General features: G+C 37.9%; 1 protein-coding gene across 1 annotated transcript; it reads left to right on the top strand.

Moving 5' to 3' along the window:
- Positions 1 to 4,961: 4,961 nt before the first annotated feature.
- Positions 4,962 to 21,917, top strand: LOC145779525 (ufm1-specific protease 2-like). The gene is made up of 9 exons (XM_082591132.1): positions 4,962 to 5,081; positions 10,792 to 10,930; positions 11,563 to 11,796; positions 12,206 to 12,521; positions 16,906 to 17,104; positions 17,319 to 17,468; positions 19,100 to 19,264; positions 19,787 to 19,988; positions 20,663 to 21,917. Exons 1-9 carry the CDS (start codon positions 5,040 to 5,042, stop codon positions 20,872 to 20,874), a joined length of 1,659 nt encoding a protein of 552 aa, XP_082447258.1. The 5' UTR covers positions 4,962 to 5,039; the 3' UTR covers positions 20,875 to 21,917.
- Positions 21,918 to 22,154: the final 237 nt, after the last annotated feature.

Genomic DNA, 22,154 nt, shown 5'->3' with positions numbered 1-22,154 from the left:
AAGACATTACGTCATGTCTTTTCAATTCAAAATGAAGTTTAAAATTTATAATCCTCCTTCAAAGCGGTATTACAAAGAACAATTTTCGATAAGGGGGGCATCAAGAATGTGTCGACATGACTTTTAAGGTTTACGTCAGCTCCGGAGATCAGTAAAATATAAGGTTCACAGTCATTATCGTGATTGTAAGCCGCGGGAAATTTTTTCTCTAAAAAACAGATTCCCGGGAAGCTAAACATTTTTTCCAGCCCTGGTAGAAAACAAGAGAAATTAAATAATATACCACTGTCTTGCACCAGTGGCGTAGCCAAGGAAGGGGGGTTCGGGGGTTTAAACCTTTCAAATTGAATTTATGGATGTTAATACATTGTTTACAAGAAAAGCTTTAGCCTATGATGTAATTTTTCGTAAAACTGTGCAAGGATGCAAGTCATCTGCAACTGCTGAGATCGCTTGTTCGATCTAGATTAACATCTAAACAGCTTTTCGTTATACAAAACTTGCATATATCAGAAATAGCCTAAAGTAACTTCATTGTCTCAAAGCTGTTTGTTTGACACTCATCAAGATGTATGACCTCTATGACGTTACATTTTCTAAACTTTGGGTTGACTTCAGAGCATAAAAGTTAGTGACTTACCGGAATAAGATCGCTTTTTGAATCAACCAAGGAGAAAATTGATAAATAATAAAACTGTAATAATCTCGCAAAAAAAGCAATCAACCTATGTCTTTAAAACAAAGTTTGCCTAATTTTAAACGAAACTGCATTAAAAGAGCGAGTTTTGCCAATACCAAACATTCAAATATCTCAGTCTGGAATTAGCAACAAGAAAACATAGAGACTTAGCTTTATTTCCGAAAAATGCCGAAGAAAACATGATCTTATCCTTTTGCTATGCCACTGGACAGCACCATTTTACAGAAATATTCATACCCACAATTTTGTTGAAAATGCTCTCAAAATGCACCAAACTGAAAGTAATTTTTCAAAATTTTCTGGTGGAGGCCCCCCCAGACCCTCCGCCGCTAAGTGTCGCCTTCGGCGAACACGCCATCGGGCTTCGCCCTCCGGCTGTCAACACCTCCCCTTTCAAAATTTTTAACTACGCTACCGGTACTGTCTTGTACTGTCAATACTTTGCCCCCCCATTGCTGAAGGCCTGGCGGCGCCACTGGTATTTAGGGATAGATTTGCTTTGCAGTTTAGAAATATCACATTTGTTAAATAAGCTTTTGCAAAAAAAACTTTGATCGTAATTTAAAGGCATACTAAATGAAACATTTAAACGGGAATTAAGCATTAAAATGCGTAAACTGAACATTCAAGAATACATTTTTTTTTAAAATACCGAAAAAAAATTGTTTTCAATGGCACTGGCAAGGCCCAAAGTCCAATGTTTTATTTATTTTAATTTTTTCAAAATGACTAAAAAGTGGAAACACTGCTCGAGAATACGTCACTATCGACAGCAATAACAAAAGCCACGTTACCACATCTGATGTTTTAACATCAGATCTGATGTTTTGAGCAAACTGTCTGAAGTTTTGGTGTTGAAATCTGATGTTTTGATGTAGACTACATACATGCATAGCCTACAGTTAAATCGCCCGCAGTAACACCTGTTGTTCGATCAGCTGATTGCTAGTCTATAGTAACGTAGCCTGTATAGTCGCACGCTTCGCTGCTCACGCTCATTCCCGTTTTGAAAGCTCTGACAAAGGCACGAGCGGAATGCTGATCAGACCGCAACAGGGCAAATTTTATTGAAAATTGTTTTATGGTAGCATGTTAAACACAAAGAACGAGAGGCAATTTTAACTTCATCTTTAGCCGTCGTCGTCGTCGTCGTCTGAGCTTCTGGGGCCGAGGGTCTATCCTTTTACCACCCCAGATTCACGATGTTCCCGGACTACACTGGAAGGCTGCTAGAGAGCAGCCAGTCTTTAGTTTCATCATCCATGACGCGCAGACCTTCCACTCCGTTAGGTGGCTTTAGCCGTGATTTTAGGATACAACAGTATATTCTAATAAAACCTCTGGCATAATCTTTTTGAAAAATTTGTCCAAACCCCCCCACCTTAAAAATTACTTTTCGCGTAAAATTGCGTTGTATCGCATGGACGTCATTTTTTTTTGTGGTATTTAAAGTTCATCGTGGTTTCATCGTAAACCACGGTAAAAGGTCATTTTAATTTTTGCGTATTACGCGCATACGCAAAGCTAGGGATTAGCAAAGCTTACCGAAAATACAAATGTTCTGCACTGAGGAAATAGAGGGTAGGTTACCACATTAAATTGATCCAAGGGTATTGCACAGATTTTGGCGTTTGCCACACAACAATGACTTTGTCAGTATATATCAATCTTACAACATTTAACTTTAAACCTTTCCTTTTGATAAGATAGATAGCCTATAGGCCGAGCTAAAAACAAAAAAATAAAATAGAAAGAGAGTGAGGGAAAAAACTTTTATTTTGTCTGTTGAGAGAATAGCACGATGCAATTATGCACAATGCAAATAAAATAGCACCATAGCAATCTAGATACCGAAACATACCACAATACATGTAAATATAACCATATCCACATAAAATCGTTTTCGAAACTTTCACATGTCAACTATAAAACCCATTTGGTAGGAGGTTGTTCTGTGAATCCGGAAGATTGCATAGAAAACGTAATTTAGATTCTGGAAAACAAAAATTTTGTAAGGTCTGGCAGCACTAATAAAAAAAACTTGCACGAAAAATCTTCACGAAACCAGGTTACCAGGGATCACCAACCAGGCTTAATGGCTTATACATTTGGCCCTTTTTAGAGGCAAATGGCGCATAAAAAATTTGTTTGGCCCCATGGCCCTTTGTTTTCAATAGTTGGCTCTTTTTAGAAGCAGTTGGCTTTTACTATCAAACTACTAGGTAGCTATTTAAATAAATGTCTTTCGGAAATTGAGACTGAAAAGTGTTATTACGATTTTTTAGACAGTGTTTAGCTGACAATGTTTATGCCAATGCCAAAGATTCGAGTGGAAACACTGTAGAAGATGAAGATGTGGAGTTGTTCATTTGTTCTTGTAGAATGTAGAAGACTGTTTGTTTGTTTGTTTATCTTTATCCTGCATTGCGGGAAAGCGGACTTGAGCGCTATGCATCGGTGTACGCCTTCCGACGTACACCTGACCCACGCTGCAGCCGACGGCAATGTCTGTTTCCGGTTGTCTACTCTACTTATGACTTAAATTTGGTACTACCCATTACTCGAAATCGATCACTAGGTAGAGGCAATTATCGTAAAGTTTCTTGCCCAGAGAAACAACAGCATGTGCGGGTGGCTGGAGTCGAACATGCAGGCTCTCGACTGCGAGCCCAACGCGCTAACCACTCGGCCACGGCTTCCACTGTGTTGTTGTAATGTAACGTTATTGACGTTGTTAACGTTATTATGTATTATTAACAACGTTATTAACGTTATTGAACAATTTGGCTGTTTTTTATCCAGTTTGGCCCTTTTTTCGACATTGTTTGGCTCTTTTTCTCAAAAGCTGTCTGACAACCCTGTCACAAACCTTTTTTGCATGCGGGCCACTTTGGCACTTAGGAGAGCTGTGGCGGGCCGCACTGATAAAATTTTAGGTAGGTTGACTCTTATGCTAGAAAAGAATGCAGTTCGTACCCAGTATCCAGCGTTACATGTTGTTAATATTTACTGTATTATATCTTAGAATACCGCAGCAACAAAATTAGTCGAACAACGCTACTGCCAGGCCAAGCTCCTTTAACACCATTTTTGACTTTGACAATGTCTAATAAACGAAGCCACTTGTTTTGCGCACTTATAGCGAGGCGATCGGTTTCGTCACATCAGACTATTCAATTCATTGCCAATCAAGATTGCTGTCACTTCGCTTCACAAAAGATATCTTGCAATTAACAGTTTCAAGGAACTGTTTGACACATTGCAATACAGGCAACAATACCCAATAGTGATTTGCAAACATATCAGCGAAAAATAGGCTCCAATAACTGGGAGAAAGAAACCAGGCACCATGAAACAAACGCTTGTAGAAATCACTGAAAAAATGTTTCTATCATAACTCATGAACAGTGTTTCCTCTAAAAAAGCAATGAGTTGGCTTTTCATCATTTTTGTGAGAGTCCATAGAACAGCCTTTCTTTGATTAATTATTCGACAACTGTCACTTGCGGTGCATATCAGCCTGGCAAGAATTGTTGATTAACAACATTTTTGCAGTAGGCTACCAAGCAAAATATTTTTATAATACCAGAAAAAGTCTTTAAATTAATATAATGTTTTGCCAATTCATTATAAATTGAGTTGGCACACCGACCTACTTTGCCACCAAAAACTTGCATGAAGGGGAACACTGCTAGTGAAACACAATAATGGTGAAACACACACTAGTGTTTACATGACATTTAGAAACTTAAAATAAGCAACCCTATATGCTCACAGACAATTTTGTCGAGATTTTTGTTGCTAAATGTGTTTGCAATGAACATCAATGTTTACATTGAAATTTGTGACAGACATTCTCAAAATAGAATGCAAATGTTTGTCCATCAACGTCAACCTTGATCGGAGTTTCAATTTCGAAATTTTAATTTGTGAAAATGTCTGCTCGCAATGTGATTGGTTGGTCTGTGGAATCGTATGCAAAGCGAAAATATGCTTCCCGGAAAGTACTTTTTGCCTTCATGCTCTTTTTAAGTCCTCAAGAAAAGTATTTTTGGTTATACTTGTATGATGATACCTTCTGCGAGCCGCACATAACAGTGTGGCGGGCCGCCAGTTGATGACTCCTGTTCTAAACTAAAGTTCCAATCAAACAAGATGCATCCCGCTTGTACCCTTCCCCGAAAGAAGCAGCCACTCTTAAAAAATATCAGTACCAATGGAGCCAACGTGAACACTAAAACTTCAAAATTATTTTTCTAACAGGTATCCTGTAGCCTAGTCTATATTTAAAAAATAATAATTGCTAAATTATTTTACTGAGCCCTCAAAGTGAATCAACATGGAAAAGGAGAAAATTAGCATAGTTGAACCTATCCAAAAGGTACCTACAGTTGGTTTTTACACAATTTGTATAAAAAAATAAATACTAGCTGGTTGATTAAAGAATAAATTATTCTCACTTTGAAAGCATCTTGATATTTTTTCGTACTCTTTGTGGTTTTATATCAAACTAGTGACACAGGCCTGGTTGTTGAAAGTGTAAAATTTTCCTTGAATTTGAAGTGTTGTTTTGTTTGCAAACTATTTCTTTTTCTCAGCCAAATAAAAAGTCTTTAAACTCTACTGTTTTAAGTATTTGTTGCTAATTATTGTTTAAACATTATTCAGTGGTTAATCCAGAGGATGGGAAATTGGAGTGAATGTTCTTTTAATAAGAAAAAATTGAATATTTGTTAACCCTTAACTACTTACGTCTATCTCAAAGTCATAACTTTTCGCACAGTGTATTTTAGGCAACACATTATAAATAATATAGTTTCGGGAGAGAGTTTGCTTTTTTATACCAAAGGCAGGCAAGACACAACAATGGCACAGGGTTGAGCATTACAACAGTATATTATATACATATTTACAATAGTTCAACATTCAAACGTTTTCGACTTAACTTAAGTCCTCATCAGGAATCTGTAAATATTTATAAACTACAATGAATTTCACTTCTTGACAGTGACTACCGTAACTAACTAATTAAACAACTAACTAAAAGCATAGAGAAACACGCAACGATTAAAAGCAATAGAGTGGAAAACATACAGACAGACGAAAAAATTACATTAAGAAAAGGCAACTGCATGACTAAGTTACAAAGGAATTTGTACCACGGGGGTACGTGAAACAACTAATAAATGTTGAGGAGAATAGAGGCGCCACCCGCAAATAATTGTTTGTTTAAATTTGGGTTGTAGCGTTTAATTAAAAGTGCTTCCTGAATTTTTGTGTCGTGTGTTGACTCATTTAAAATTTTACGCAAAGGCAAATCCTAATTTGACACAAAAATTCAGGAAGCACTTTATACAGTATATAATACAGTATATAATAGAAGTGAATAATTCCTGGCTTTTTGACTTTGGCATCAACTGAAGCATTGTGATGTTTAGTGGAAAGCAGAACCACAGATCTGTTTTTTTTTTGTGTGTAAGAAAGACCAAAGTGGCTTGCTTTTGAAAGCTAAACATTGATGAAGTAACCTGCTTTTGTTTGTTTGGTAAAGTGCTGCAAAGTATGCATTACGCAGAAACGTTTTGCATCATGTATTATAGCCTACATTGTGACTATATGGATGTGATTGTGAAAATGGCAACATTGAAAAATAGCTGTACAAACCTACTCTATAATAAAACAACCAAAACAAAAAATATATTGTCCAAGTCACGGCAAGTATACAAATCATATACTCCAAAACAAAACTTCAAACTACCATTCTAAACATGCTGGCCACCAAGTGTCTAAAACAAAATTAAAGAGTCACAGAGTATCGAAGGAGTTGGTCTGATGAATAATGGCGCTTGCTGACCAAACTATTTTCCAAACAGACAAGGGAGTGAAACTGGTACCAATGGTGTACAAAATATCCCAGCGCAAGTAGTTAAAGGTTAAGGTAATTGGAAATATGATAGATTTTGTTTACCAAAGTTAATGACGCTCTTGGCTTACGCTGATTGAGCACTTTACTGGAGGCACCTTGCTATGCATTGCGCAAAGATCACTGCTTGCAGTATGGCAAGGTTGGCAGTAGTACTATTTTTGGTGCTTACGTACCACACCACAAATAGGAAAATGTCATATGGAGGTATATATCTCCATGGCCATACCAGTGTACCTGCACTGAGGAGACCGGAAGGTCGAAACGGTGTGCACTGTCTACAGTAGGGTGTTGCAGGCGCCCTCATGTGGTCAAAAACAGCTCTACTTTTTTTTTGGTATTCCTTTTGGCATATTAGGACACTTTGTGGAGTTTTATTGAGATTGCAGAAAAACTGAGTGAGCAGATTGCAAATGAATTTTACTAGTACAAAATTGCCATATTCCCACCATTGTGGGCATTAGCTAGTGCGTTAATTTTCAGGTAAGTCTAATTTTGGTAATACACTACTGTAACAATCTTAACAGCACCTTTCTTATGTCACAAGTCATGAAATATTTTACAATGCCTGATACGCTAACTCCATTTTTGAATGATCCTTATTTATGCTATGGTATTTCATTAATCGGTAATCGCCGAATAGGGAACTTGCCGAACAGGGCTCTTGTCGAATAGGACACTCGCCGAATCGCACAAGCCGAATTGGACTCGCCGAAATGGGCCATTCTGAGTGTAGACACTGTGTGTTGTAATCTACTATTATGACCAGTGGATCACAAAAATTAGAAAAAATGCGTTTCCTTCTGTCTACATCTCCTACTAAAGACGACCAAAAAATCAAGGGGAGCAAACTTCCCACATATCGGCAAGTTATTCTTAGCTTTCTGTCTTTCCTAAAAGAGATGGAGGAAGAAACTTCAATAAAGAAATTTAAAAGAGAATTGTTAACACAAGCAGCTAATCAGACAACAAATGATGTTCTGATATTTTATAAAAAAGCTAACATTCCCACACTACACTCAGTAAAAATGGCTCAGAAAATAGTGAAATTTCACGATGAAATAAATGGTGTTCTCAAAATTCAGCTGGAATACTACAAAAAGAATGAAGGCAAGCAATCTACAAGGATCAAATCATTTAAAGACAAGCTACAACTGACCTTTCCCTTCTGGCCTCGAGATGCAATAGAACGTATTCCGATAGAAGATAGAGAATTTTTAAGGAGCATCAGCATGCAAATGACAAGGAAAGCGGCAATGGGTGGAAGTGATCAAGTAGGCTACTTCAACAAAAAGTAAAAAGGAAGCTATCGAGAATTGCAGTTCAGAAGCAAAGAAAGGAAAATGAAAGGAAGCGGAAAGAAGACATGAAAACCATCATTCTTGAGAGCTCAACTGATAATAACAGTGAAGAAGGTTTAACGGATAGTATTGAAGTTTCATCTGCCGAACCTAAACGAAGACATAAGCGTACTATGAAAACAGGAACAACAATTTTTGTTCCCCATGATATTTTGCAATCACGTGGCTTAGTGGCTACTAGTATAAGCAACAAGATAACACCAAACGGATTATCCACAATCATCCATTTATAAAGTTGTTCTGGAGAAACCAATCGGATAAATCTGCACCCTGCAACTGCTCACAGGTGTAGAATCAAGACTATTTTCAAAATCACTCAAGACATTACAGAATCTTGGTCACCCCCTGAAGTTGGCAACATCCACTGGGATGGCAAGTTAATGGCTTCATTGCAAGATCCCAATAAAGAAGTTGACTGGCTTCCTATACTGCTGTCCGGTGTGGGTGGTGCAAAACTACTCAGTATTCCACATTTGCCAACACGCTCTTCAGAAGCTGCAGGAAGGCTAGTTGCAAATGCCAGTCTAGAGCTCTTGGATAGTTGGAACTGCAGGGCTTGCCTTGCACTCTTGCAGGTATGGTTTTTGACACGGCTAGTAGCAATACTGGCCACAAAACTGGTGCCTGCATACAGTTGCAGAATGATGTTAAGAAGGATTTGCTTTGGGTAGCATGCAGGCATCACGTTCGTGAAGTAATCCTGAGTCATGTTTGGAGTGATCTTAAAATTGAAAGCAGCAAAGGCCCTAACATTTCTGTGTTTGAGCGATTTCACAATAACTTTGAAAGTGTTTGTTACAACTCGCCAGATGGTTTCTGCATATCGAAATCACATGAAAGTAATTCGTTATGGAAAGACAGTCGAGAAGAATTATCTCTACTCTTTAATCAGATGAAGCAATATCCAGATTCAACTAAGTTCTTACGAAATGATTATCTAGAACTTATAAATTTATGTGACTTGTATATGGGAACTACTTCTTCAGTTGGTGTTACATTGCAACCACCAGGAGCACTGCACCGAGCCAACTGGATGAGCAAGCTTATCTATTGTTCTTCTGGAAAATGAGATACTCAAATTGCAAAAGCCTTATGTAGTTTTGAGGCAGGATCAGCTGAAGAAGCTTAAAAGATTTGTTAAATTTGCTGTGTAGGCTATATATGTTCCCTGGTGGCTTACATATCCTATCAGCAGAGCTGCTCCTTCAAATGATCTCAAATTTTTAAAAACATTGTCACAATACACTGACACAGATTCTTTGGTGGCAAAAAGTACAAGGAAGGTATTTTTAAAACAACTCTGGTACATGACAGAAGAAATGGTTCCACTATCTCTCTTTAGTTCTCTTGTGTCCAACAATGAAAGACAATCATTGCTCAGGCATTAATGCAGCAGCCAAAAAGTGATGGTATTTTCAAGAAAAGATTTGGAGTTGGATTTGGTAAACCGGTTTTTCCTGATCTTACCCAATGTGCAAATGATAGAATGCTTTGCAGCTTCATAGGTCCCGATTCATGGAACTTCTTTCAACTGATGAAGATCGATTCATTTTTTCTTAGCAAATCAGTGGATGAGTGGGGTCATGAACACTCATATGCAGAAGCAAAAAACAAAGTTGATCACTTCCATGTTGTTAATGATTCTGCAGAGCGAGGTGTCAAGTTGGCACATGACTTCCTTCCATCTGCTTAGCTTGAAGAACGCTACCAGAACATTCTTCAAGTTGTAGAAAATACAAGGAATTCATTGCATGTTGGTTGGCATGGATGTGTTGTGACCAATCAATTTTGAGTTAATAATTATCCAAAAATACACTTAATTATAGAAGATGAGTGTTCAAAGATATAATTTATTTGCTAAAAAACTCAAAATCAGTGACATAGGCAGTAATTTTTTCAAAATTTTTAAAGTATGGATATGATACAATCAAATACAAGTGTCAATTAATAAACATTTTCATCATTGAAAAACAACCATATAAAAATAACACCAATTTTTTTCATTTACAGGCGGTGAGTTGACATTTTTTCTTGAAAATAGTGAAATTAAGCATTGAAAAATTCAAATTAAATCTGCTAGTTCAATTTTCAACCAATCTTGTTGAAATTGCACACAATGTGTTTTTTTACCAAAAGGCACATAAAAAAAAAGTAGAAGTGAATTTGATGAAGTTTAATTTTTTGAGGGGCGCCTGCAACACCCTAGTCTACAGTTATAATTATATATGTGTGCACATTATATAAAAATGTGATAGAAACCTTAAAAGACAATGTGTAAAAATACTTTTTCTTTCATTTGTAAAGATATATTTTCATATATTTCACTCTTTCATTTTTTCTCACTCTTACTGTCATTGATAATGTCTTGTGAAGTGCAATTGTGCAAATGAGGAAAAGTGTTAGTTAATATTTCTTGTAGAAATGATAATGATTGATGTATATTTTTATATGGGCTGCGGCAATTTTTCATATAAAAGTGTTGCCACATAAAAAATTCTGCCCTAATTTAAGAAAAGTTCAAAGCTGTTAAATACAAAAACTTGTGATTTGCAGACTTTTTAAGTCTTGGGCAAAGAAAAAAATCCTACTCTTGGGCAAAGAAAATAATTTTAATCTTAACCCTTATCTCAACCTTCATCCTAACTCTGACAGCACCTGACACGAAACAATGCTTTTTGATTGCAACCGTGGCAACTAGCATGAAAAAATTAGCCACTTTGTTTCATAAAAAGAACTTGAAAGATAAAGGTTGTAGTAGAAATGGACACAATGGCAATATTCATCAATAACATATCTTTGCATTTTAGAAAATTACGCATGCCCTAAAGAGTGGGCAGAAAGGAGTTTTGGTTGGATGGAAATATCAGGGAAAAATATTCGTTACTGGTTGTATGCATTTTGTTGAAGTTTCCCAGATCAAACAATTGAATGCTAGATTGCCAGAAGGTAGCAATAGAATATTTTGATGCTTTAACACTAAGTTATCTGCTGTAATTATTTATGTTTTTTAAGATAAAGTATTTTTGAAAGTTTGCACATTTGCAATAAAAGTTAAAAAGAGCTTATCAAGAAAAACATTTTACCTATTTGCACATTAAGTTTACTGGAATTAACTGTTTTGGTTTATCCCTTGATCTCGTTAGTGTTTTGGAATGTACTTTGTGCATGTTTATCTATCAACTATTTAGTCAACAGTCACAACAAGTCTAGTTCTTTCACTCTTTCTACATGTGACGTATGTACTATCTACTATGTATTGTATATAACTATATTACATAACATTGTAGGTATGGCCTGTTATTCTTTTACCATATATAACTTTTTCTTTGAAGGTTTGTTTTTATAGCTGTTCTTTCAATTTTGTTATATGTTACCCAAAGCATTGCAAAGTGAATAGATTTTTGTCAATTTTTAGAAGAATAATTAACTTGAATGGTTTAGCTGATAACGATATCTTTTGGTGATTAATTTTTGGTTGAAATTATTGCAGTAGTGGATTTTTGTTTTGGTACAATGATTGCTTACAACTCATACATATTTGCTTGGATTTTTGGACTGATGTTATCTTTGTCTTTCAGGCATGTATATCTGCGGCACATTCAGTACCAGTGAGAATCATGAGAATGTCACCAGCGAAGATTCTTACATCCATATTTGGCTTGTTGAAAAGAGTACTCTTAAATGCATGTTAGACAACGCAAAGATTGTTCACATCAAAACGGTTGCTCTTGAAGCTGCAAAAGCAAAACTTGACTCAGTAACCGTTCTGTTTCAAGTTAAGGGAACAGCGGTGGTTACCCTCAAGCGAGATGGTATGAAGTTTAAGCTGGACAAAAATATATGATTCTGAATCCATAGTTTACCTCACTGACTCCAATACAAGAGTTACTAAATCTTTTTTTAAAAAAAGTGCTTTTTCGTTCATTGTATATCCAAAAATAAAAAAGTTATGATTGTGTTCTCTGGTTTTCATCAATATATAAATGCATATTTAATTTGTTATTGTTTAATTGAAAGATCAAAACAGCATTGAAAGATAATTATGTTGCTGAATTATTTTATTAAACATCCACAAAATACTTTGTTGCACTATGGTTACACATTATACTGTGACAAATTTCAAGTGCTACTTTTGTGCTTATCAAGTTGCGGGTTTGACAACTGTCTGAAGATTACACGTTTCTTTGTCTTGTAATATTCAATTATGTCTTTTCATTTCAGCAAAGCTTGTGTTTGATGAAGAGCACGTTATTCCAGATAATACAAGCTTTTTCCTTCCTGCAAAAAATGCTATATTGTCTTTAACTTCTTCAAAGCAAAAAACTATCAAAAGCTTGTTAGAGCTTGGAGGTGAGGATGGTGCCTCTTTGAAAGATCACAATGGTTGCGTACAGGCGACCATGTTGAAGTGCATGACCACGTCAAACAAAGCAAAATCGCCTATTATTAAGTTCAACGCCCATAATGAAGTCAAGTATCAACTGCCAGCCCATTTCAATACTCTTTGCTTCATCCCGTTAAACACACCTTTAAACAGGTAATGTAGATTTGAAATATGACATTATTCGTTTCTTGACTGAGTTTTGTTCCCAAGCTTCATTTTGGATGTTTAGGTGCTCCACTATGGATGAACCATTTAAGAAGACCCTGGTCACGGCTTCTGAAAGTTTAAAGTATTAAAAGTCACGTGGCCATTACGTTATTGTTAAGAAATTGCTTATGTTTTTGGCTAACAATTAGCAATGACATACTAATTTTTAAGAAAACTTTCACATTTTTCTTATTGACAAAACAGTTTATAGCATGAACATTGAACAATTTGAAATAACATCTATTACACTTAACTTCTAATCTAAACAAATGATGTTTATATTGTTGCAAAAAGTGAAAAACAAAATGGTATGTTGTGGCACTGGGTTCACTTTTATACACTGCTGTTACTATATAATAATGAGTAAAAAAATACTTTTCATAAAATTTATAACAATATAATAGTTGTAACCAGAATTTGATAAATGCACAGCAATCATGATTATACAGAACAATACTGCGTTATCTTATATATGTTGTAATTCTTTTTTCGAATGAGACAGAATTTTTAAAGTTCAAATCATTTTGTTGTTGATTTTTACTCTAGAAATGAAACGCTTTATTTAAATGGGAAACAAAAGCACAATGGACTAGTTTGTGTTTTCGTGATTTTAATTAGTACGGTAGTTGCAGAGTGAGGTCGGGCATACTTTCTATCTAAAGAATTTCCATTTCTTATATTCTGGTTATGAAGCATTCAAATCTAGATCGTTGATCAGATTATACTGGGACCGAGTTAATTACCGATAGCACGATTTAACGGATGATACTTTAAAACCGAAATAATGTTCAGAAAAGTAGATTTCAAATCATCGGAAAGCAGTTAATCAAGATCAGTGACGATCGGTGAGGGAAAGCAAGGAAAGCAGTGCTTACCTAAGCGAAAACTATGCAAAATATATTATAGGGTGGAGTGAAAAAATTAAAAATCACTAATTCAAAAAACGTCCCCTCTCAATAGTTGCCTTTGGTCCCAAAACTAAGTTTAAAAGTGGTTTTGGGAAGTTGCCTCGAATACTCAGGTGACAACCTTGACGCAAAGGTCATGCGGGGGTCAAATCCCATAAAAATGCTATAACTCTGTGAGCGGTGATGCTAGAGAGCTAATTTTGATGCCAAAAGAAGCAGAATGTGCAGTTTCCTATCTGTCTCAAAAGAAGTTTTTTTCGAAATTTTGCTAGATATATGGTTATTTTCACAAAATGTAGTTTTCAGGTCAAATATGAATAACACATAGCATTATGCACAGTTTAACATCACCATAACATAATCACTCCACAAGAAATCGGCATAATGAGTATGATATATCTCTAACCAATGAAACACTCATTTGAGTGGTTTTAGAGCAAGCACAGGATGGTAACAACAAACAAATATGAAATTGGGTTTCATAATATTACAATAGCCTAGACGACAGACGTTAAATGCCAGTTTTATGCAGGGGGACGTATGGTATCGGCAGGAGGACCTAAGATTGAATTGGTATTGTATTGCTTCATCAGTTTTCATGACCGAATCTTTCTTCTCTGATTTTTTTGATGTCGCAGTTACTCAGGTGTCGAATTTCTGGTGGTTCGTTGGTTTGGTCAGAATTTAAATTCACAAGTTTGTAGTAAGATTTAGCATGAACGTTGATTGCTGGAACATTGAATTTTCTCACATGGACAGAAGCTACATATTCTTCCCCATCGGATGGCTCGTTTTGGACTGGCGTTGCTTCGCTTTCAGGCACATCATTTTCGATTAAAAATTGTTCAATGACCCCTCTCAAACTAAGGATTTTGTTTACAGCTAAATGACGAACTGTCTCATCATCATCTGCCAGTATCCCCAAGAGAATGTTTTCTTGGTGCGCAAAGAATGCATTTCGCTTAAGGACATCCAGTGCAATCTTCTTGACTTTATTGTTCGGAAATTTGACGACTCTTTGTAGCATGTTGAAGAAGTTTTTCGGTCCATCTGTGATCGTGTGGTAGTGCTTGATTTCAAACCATGCAGGAAAGTAAACTCTAATGCAAAATTTTACGATTGTTGTCAATGTTGTCGTTGTACAGAAACATAAAAACGGGGTATGCGACAGACCAAAGTCAGCTACCTTGCATGGGAAAGTCCTCCAACTTCAAGAAGCTCGAGATCTTCATCAACAGTGCCCAACATTACGGCCATGCAGATTCTGTACCCATAATATTCGTCATTTAGCTGTGAACAAAATCCTTAGTTTGAGAGGGGTCATTAAACAATTTTCAATCGAACATGAAGTGCCTGAAAGTGAAGCAGCACCAGTCCAAAACGAGCCATCCGATGGGGAAAAATCCGTAGCTGCTGTCCATGTGAGAAAATTCAATCATGCTAAATCTTACTACAAACTTGTGAACTTAAATTCTGACCAAACCAACAAACCGCCAGAAATTCGACACCTGAGTAACTACGACATCGAAAAAATCAGAGAAGAAAAGCTCATTATTCGCCACCCATGCCACAATCAAGCTGTGGAGCGTCACATAAAGCTTGTAACCGAAACTTATCAGCAAAAGCTGGCTTCAACAGACGTGACGGTCTGATCAGGCTAAAGATTCGGTCACGAAAACTAAACTGATGAAGCAATACAATACCAAAAAGCAATTTCAATCTTAGGTCCTCCTGTCGATACCATGTCCCCCTGCATAAAACTGGCATTTAACGTCTGTCGTCTAGGCTATTGTAATATTATGAAACCCAATTTCATATTTGTTTGTTGTTACCATCCTGTGCTTGCTCTAAAACCACTCAAATGTGTGTTTCATTGGTTAGAGATATAACATACTCATATGGTGATGTTAAACTGTGCATAATGCTATGTGTTATTCATATTTGACCTGAAAATTACATTTTGTGAAAATAACCATATATCTAGTGAAATTTCGAAAAAAAATTCTTTTGAGACAGATAGGAAACTGCACATTCTGCTTCTTTTGGCATCAAAATTAGCTCTCTAGCATCACCGCTCACAGAGTTATGGCATTTTTATGGGATTTGACCCCCGTATGACCTTTGCGTCAAGGTTGTCACCTGAGCATTCGAGGCAACTTCCCTAAACCACTTTTAAACTTAGTTTTGGGACCAAAGGCAACTATTGAGAGGGGACGTTTTTTGAATTAGTGATTTTTAATTTTTTCACTCCACCCTAAAATATAATGACTGAATTCTAGGTTTAACTTATTATTTTTATCACGTCTATTTTAACTTGAAAATTACTGTGTTTGTGACTAGAATTACTCGTAACGCTTGTGAGTAGTCTAAGTCCTCACCAAACCGCATGTCTTGCCTATAAATGCCAATTAACACAAATGCTCCTGTCAAAAACAATCACTGAGACTCCAGGGAAATCAACTTTCCAAGTTGCTTTCCCCACGTACAAAAACGCCTTCGTTTTATCCAATCCTCACTCGTTTTGCAAAACATCACCAGCTGCTTAGCCAATCAGATGTGTTATGGTTAGAGTTGCTTTCCCAGTGACGTCAATGCATACAATGGCTGGACTAACTCGTCATAGAATGGTCTCTCGTCACGGTACACAGCACAGCATCATAAAGGCGAAAAGATTGTTGCTGTTTTTGATGTCTCCTCGCCATGCACTTTAGCCTACTAGCTTTCATAGTCATGCCTTTGCCCTTTTTACAGCGTTGGTATAACGTTACTTCGTCAATGAACGTTCAGGTGCGGATGCAATATTTAGTTCGTTAAGCTTCTATACGCAGTAGGCAAACTTATCCAGCTTTTTGTACAAATTGCTTGCGATTGTAATGATTAGGCCTAAGTGTTAGTTTTTGTAGTGTAGGGCGTAGGCCTAACTGAATATCTGAGAATGAACATTCATGACGAATTAAATATTTAGACAACTATTATTCCATGTCTAACACTGGATTTTGGTCCTGAACGTTAAAATTAAGATTGTTGATGACTTCTAAACATTAAATGGATGTATGATCACGACATAGGCGAAGCACAATTTGACAGATTTTTATTTTTGATTTGTTTTGGAAATCCTCTCAGAGCGCACCAAATTGGAAGTGTTTTTCAAAAATTTCTGGTGGAGGACCCCCCGCTGGAAGTGTTGCCTTTGGGCTTCGCCCGACGGTTACGCCCTTCGTGCCTACTACCTTGCTGCAGCATATTTCCAAGTTGCTTTCCCAACGGTTTAAGCCACCGAACGTCACTGATCAAGATTATGCTCTGATTAAACGCAGGATGATAAAGCAGTACTCCAAACTCAAAATGTTTATCGTACAATGGGTCCCAACTCCACTCCTTGAATATCGCTCTTCACCCTCAGGCTCATTATGTCATTACAGAGTTGCCAACTCCTTGAAGCTATCTCTCCACCGACAACTGCATTTGATGAAGAAATCTGTCATCGATAATTATGATTACAATGTTACAAGCATGGGGATTCCAGAACACTTTCACTTTATCTTGAATGGATGGTGCCACCCCGTCTCCGCATGCCTTCCTGCCAACAAAACCGACGACCAGCTAGCAGATTACAGGAAGGTGGGCACTAGCCTACCCTAGACAGAAAATGGGTCTTTTTACATTGATTTGATAGATTTGATTTTTGATTTGCAAAGATATGAGCTGTAAAAGTGCTTATTTTTGTGATATCAGTTTCAGAAGGCTGAAATTCAACTTTTTAACCAAGTTGTGAATATGTACGTAGGTTCTCGAATAATGTTGGAGTTGTTTTTCACCAATCACTTCTACGCAGGACGTCCTTCACAACACATTCCTGGAACCTCCCACAAGGCCGATATTTCGCCGCACGATTGCAAGTTATCTATCTGTTGGGGCGACTAAACAGAAGTTGATACTGAATCCCCACATAGGAGTAAAGAGTCCCACTATGGCAGACGGCCACGTTAGTTTGTATTGAATCAATTTTTTGAGCGTTAAGCCTAAACAATAGAGAAGCATTACTTATAGTTTAGTAAACGATTGAAAGCTTTCATTTCGTCTGCATTGCTAAAACTTAGTTGGAAATTCGGCTGGCGGGTTCCGGCTGGGGAGCTGACGCGAAAACCCTTCGCACAGCTACCTTGGCTCTCGTCCATTCTACCGCCGAGTACTGCGCACCAGTGTGGTGCCGCAGCTCTCACACCCGCCACATTGACACCGCCATCAACGACGCACTACGCACTGTGACTGGATGCCTGCGTTCCACTCCAACGGACTGCCTTCCCATCATTGCAGGCATCCAACCTGCTGAGCTTCGCCGTAAAAGAGCCATGATTTTCCTTGCTCGTCGCGCACTGGACCCCGACCACCTCCTCCACGGTACATTCCAGCGCCTACCTGGAGAACAGCAGCGACTGAAATCAAGACGCTAATTTGTGCCCGCCGCACGACAGCTTCTGAACAACGTTGAAGATCTTGGAATAAGTGCGGCACACTGGAGGAACTACACATGGAACACGGAGTGGCAAAACAACTCCTCCCGACTCCGTGATTTCCTACCCGACGTCGGTCCCCACCCTCCGGGAATGTCCCTTGCAAGACTTGCGTGGGTCCGGTTTAACCGCCTACGAACCAGCGTCGGTCGCTTTCGTTCAGACATGTGCAGATGAGGCCTGGCTCATTCACCGGGATGCGAGTGTGGTGCCACAGACCAGACAGTAGACCATGTCGTCCATGACTGCCCAATCCATTAACCACCACATGGAGCGCTTGGACTGAAGGCCCTGGATGACGAGACTGTCGAGTGGCTGATGACCTCATGCCCAAACATATAGTCCGGAAGAAAGCTCATACGACGAAGAAGAAGTTGGAAATTTTGCACACTGGAAGTCAAATGTATAGTTTAAAAAGTTAAGATGGGATCATGGAATTAGTTTCTATATTTTAGGTTTGATTTTTTATTGATATTATTTAGTTTGTTCGTAGGCCTCATGTATATTTTCAAAGAAATACCCAATCACTTTCACTTATGTCACTCGGGAACATGCAATGTAATCAAATTAATGTTCCCGTTCAGTAAAATGTCACATTGTGTCAATTTAGGTAATGTTGATTCTAAAAATAATAATAATCAATCTATCAGTGTTGTTGATGCCGTGTTGCCAGACGGCAAATTTGTCTGAGGAGTATAGTTTTCTTGCGGTTTAAGTATTGACAAAAATGTAACTTTTTGGATACCCGTCGTAGTCTGATTCGACTTTTCACTCATTGCACGAAACCTTTCACCATAATAAAATTTATTTCAATAACAGAGTAACATGTGTTGCAGAACAACGAAGAGTTGTGATGTAATAAAGAAAACTGAATTCTGCTGTCATAAAATAATTTATTAACTAGTACAATTTGGCAAGTAAAACCGCAGGAAATATTAAAATCACATAATTATATAGCATCACAATTTGTGGTTGATTTTGCATTTCTCTGTACATGGCTCATTCCTGATTGTGCTGAGATAAAAAAAAATCCTTATTCTAGTGACTCTTCATTTTATGCCCTATGTTGTAGCGGCCAGAAACAACAACAAATTGCTTTTAGACTTTCACGGTGCACGGGCAGTACGACTACCACCATTACAACCAGGACAACTGCAATGATGCAGGGTGGGGGTGCTCCTATAGGTCGCTACAAACCCTGGTATCGTGGTTTCGCCATCAGGGGTACACGGATCTACGTACTCCCTCGCACAAGGAAATACAACAGGTGACTGAACTGCATTAATCCAATGCAAAGTTAGATAGGCTATGCTTGTCTGATGTTGATCACTTGCGCTTTTATGATATTCAGATTCTTGTAATTTGCACAGAAAAGAAAAGATTTTGCTTTATTTGTTTGAGATGAATTTAAATATGAGTCAAAATAATGCAAAACTTTATGGTTTTGGTTTGAATGTTTGCGGTCATCATCATCATAATCCGTCGTCGGTTTGTTCCCCACTAGTGGGGTTGGCCGATTGTTTCCGCGCAGCAATTGTTTTAATCCCTTTTCTCCATTTCACCCTGTCCCTTGCATCTTCCGGTACAACAGTTACAACAGTTAACAGCGGTACAAAACAGTTAACTTTTTACTGGACCTTGCAGAATACTTCTCGCTCTGCTTAACTATAGGTTTGATAGCGTTGTATCGCATACATGTATTGCTTTTAACGCTTTAAAAATATTGTCTTCTAATTTACATTAGCCTTATGGAATTTTTGGCAACGTAATTCATCGATATTATTTCCAGATTTTGGTCAAAATCAAAGACAAGCCTAAGGGATTCGTAGGCAGCAAGAAGTGGATCGGATCAATTGAGGTTAGCAACGTACTGAACGAATACATCGGCGTCACATCAAAGATCACCTACGTCAGTGTAGGGGCTGACCTTGTGAACCATGGAAGGGAATTATCGCGACACTTCACGAAACACGGGTCACCTGTCATGATAGGTACTTTGGTCAATTCATGTATTTTCACTTACTGTGATTTTAGTGTATCGTCTCCAGTAAGGTAAATCATTGCACATAACATTAAGAGCCCGATCGAACCAAAACGGATGACGCCATACTCTAATTTCACCCTTGTTTGGGATCATCAGTGATGTATATCCATGTGTCGAGCGGGAATCCAACTTCCAACGATGGGAATTGTGGACTTCTCCGACTTGAGTGGGAATCAAACCTTCGCCTAGATTTTACTACGGTGTGCAGTATGCCGCTCTTATTCACTCGCCCACGTCTCAAGACCATAAAGCTGTTGTTAACTGCACTATATTCCGTTCAATCCGAGAGAGGGTAATTTCGTTCGATTGGGGTTTTAATGGCTTTACAAACCCTCACGTCCCCTTAACCCTTGGACGTGATCAAGAAATATTAATTTCAAGTTTTCGAAACCCAAACTTTTTTTCTTGCCGCTTTTGTTTCTCTTCCCTCCTTGTTAATTCTATGGTCAATTGGTCATGTGTAATGGTTCAAACCCCAGTAATGGCAAACTGCCTGACGTACTTAACGCAAAACATCGTCAATCTGGGGTGGTAAAAGGATAGACCCTCTGCCCCAGAGGCTCACACGACGACGACGAACGCATCTAATTCAAAAACTTCAAACAATTACACTCTGTCCAGGCGGTGGCGTACTTGCGCATACTATTCTCGGTGTCTGCTTCAGCGAGACAATTGGGGAAACGATGTTTCTGATTCTCGATCCTCACTACACCGGCGCCGATGACTTAAAGACAATACAAGATAAAGGCTGGTGCGGATGGAAATCTGGAAGCTTCTGGAACCAAAAAGCTTATTATAATTTATGTATGCCCCAACGGCCGTTGGCCTGTTGAGTTGCGTATTTGTTTTTTGTTGTCTTTGGGACCATGGGGTTTTTTATTCGTATGTCACAGCGGTTTTTAACCTTTGCTGCACACTTCATCCCTTATCGAACAAGATTGCCAAATTTCCCATGCAGTCTACTCAAATCGGCCGTTATAATAACGGTAAAACCAGCGGCTTTGTCGCTAAACTTTTCACTCAGCAGAACACATTGTCAGCTGTTGCAAATGGTTTACCTCCTAAAACTGAAGAGATTCACCCCCATGTGTTGGAATGTCATGGAGAATATTGTGCTCGCTTTCCAATCACGAGATCCTGGTTCGACTCCTGGCTTAAGCTAGTTGTTACTAATAATTCGCTCACTTCTACCTAGGGTGTAATAAATTGGGTATAGACGTAATTGCTGAAGGAAAGGTGGCTGAGAGAAAAGAACGGGCCACCCTACTATCTCTCGTTGGTACCAACGGCTTAGTACAAAGAATTCTCTTCTCACCCCCCTGATGCTTAGTGTCAAGTGTGGGAATGACCTTAACCTTGAGTACACAATAATAAGGTTTCGTCAACTTTACATGTTTCAGACACGGCTTTAAATACCGGGTTGTGTTTACAACTGAAAAGATGGATTTCCTTTCACCAACAGTGCAATATGAAGGGCTTAACGTTAACTTGGGATTTTCACTGATTTTAGTGTCACTTTCACAGTGTATTTCGTGCTTTGAAATGACTATGAGTGTGTCTAACTGTTTTTAAGAACGTCTATTTGGTGTTGAAGTACAGTAATACCAGGATATTACATGAGGTTGTGGCTTATTCCCAGACAGCAAAAATCGTCATTGTACACTTATTCAACTTCTGCAAACGTTGAATCAATGTAAAAATGACAGATTTTGCTGTCTGGGTTATAATTTCTTGTCGGTGAACACAAATGTGAAAGTTCTTATCAATAAAGCAAATCACCACAACAAGTGATTTGTGCTGCGTTTTGTTGATTTTTGTTTTGCATGGTGGCTGATGTCAAACCAAGCCTTGTGCAATAAATGCCACAAATTTTCTATTTTTTGGTTTGGGAAGGCCGAAAGAAGCCTATATTTTTGTTTTGTAGCTAGATTTAAGCAGCAACAACATAAACAAAATATATGCAGGGTTCACTATTCTTTAATCGTGCTTGGACTGACACCTTCCAGTTTCCCAGATGTGTTGGATACAACCTCATATGCCTGGCCAAGGCAGATTTTGAAGTTAAGGTTCAGTTGTCAAGCAAAAATAGTTCACGCTTTGCTGAAACAGCACC

The sequence above is a fragment of the Aplidium turbinatum genome, chromosome 11 (genome assembly GCF_918807975.1).
Source record: "Aplidium turbinatum chromosome 11, kaAplTurb1.1, whole genome shotgun sequence".
NCBI lineage: Eukaryota > Metazoa > Chordata > Ascidiacea > Aplousobranchia > Polyclinidae > Aplidium > Aplidium turbinatum.
The sequence above is the reverse complement of the archived record's forward strand: the minus strand, read 5'-3'. Positions and strand labels throughout refer to the sequence as shown.

Excerpts from the sequence above, each read along its gene's own strand:
- LOC145779525 (XM_082591132.1), top strand. The coding sequence starts at position 5,040 with ATGGAAAAGGAGAAAATTAGCATAGTTGAACCTATCCAAAAG. Across the intron at positions 11,797-12,205 it reads GGTTACCCTCAAGCGAGATG|CAAAGCTTGTGTTTGATGAA; the intron begins GTATGAAGTTTA and ends TTTTCATTTCAG. Across the intron at positions 19,989-20,662 it reads CGGGTCACCTGTCATGATAG|GCGGTGGCGTACTTGCGCAT; the intron begins GTACTTTGGTCA and ends CACTCTGTCCAG.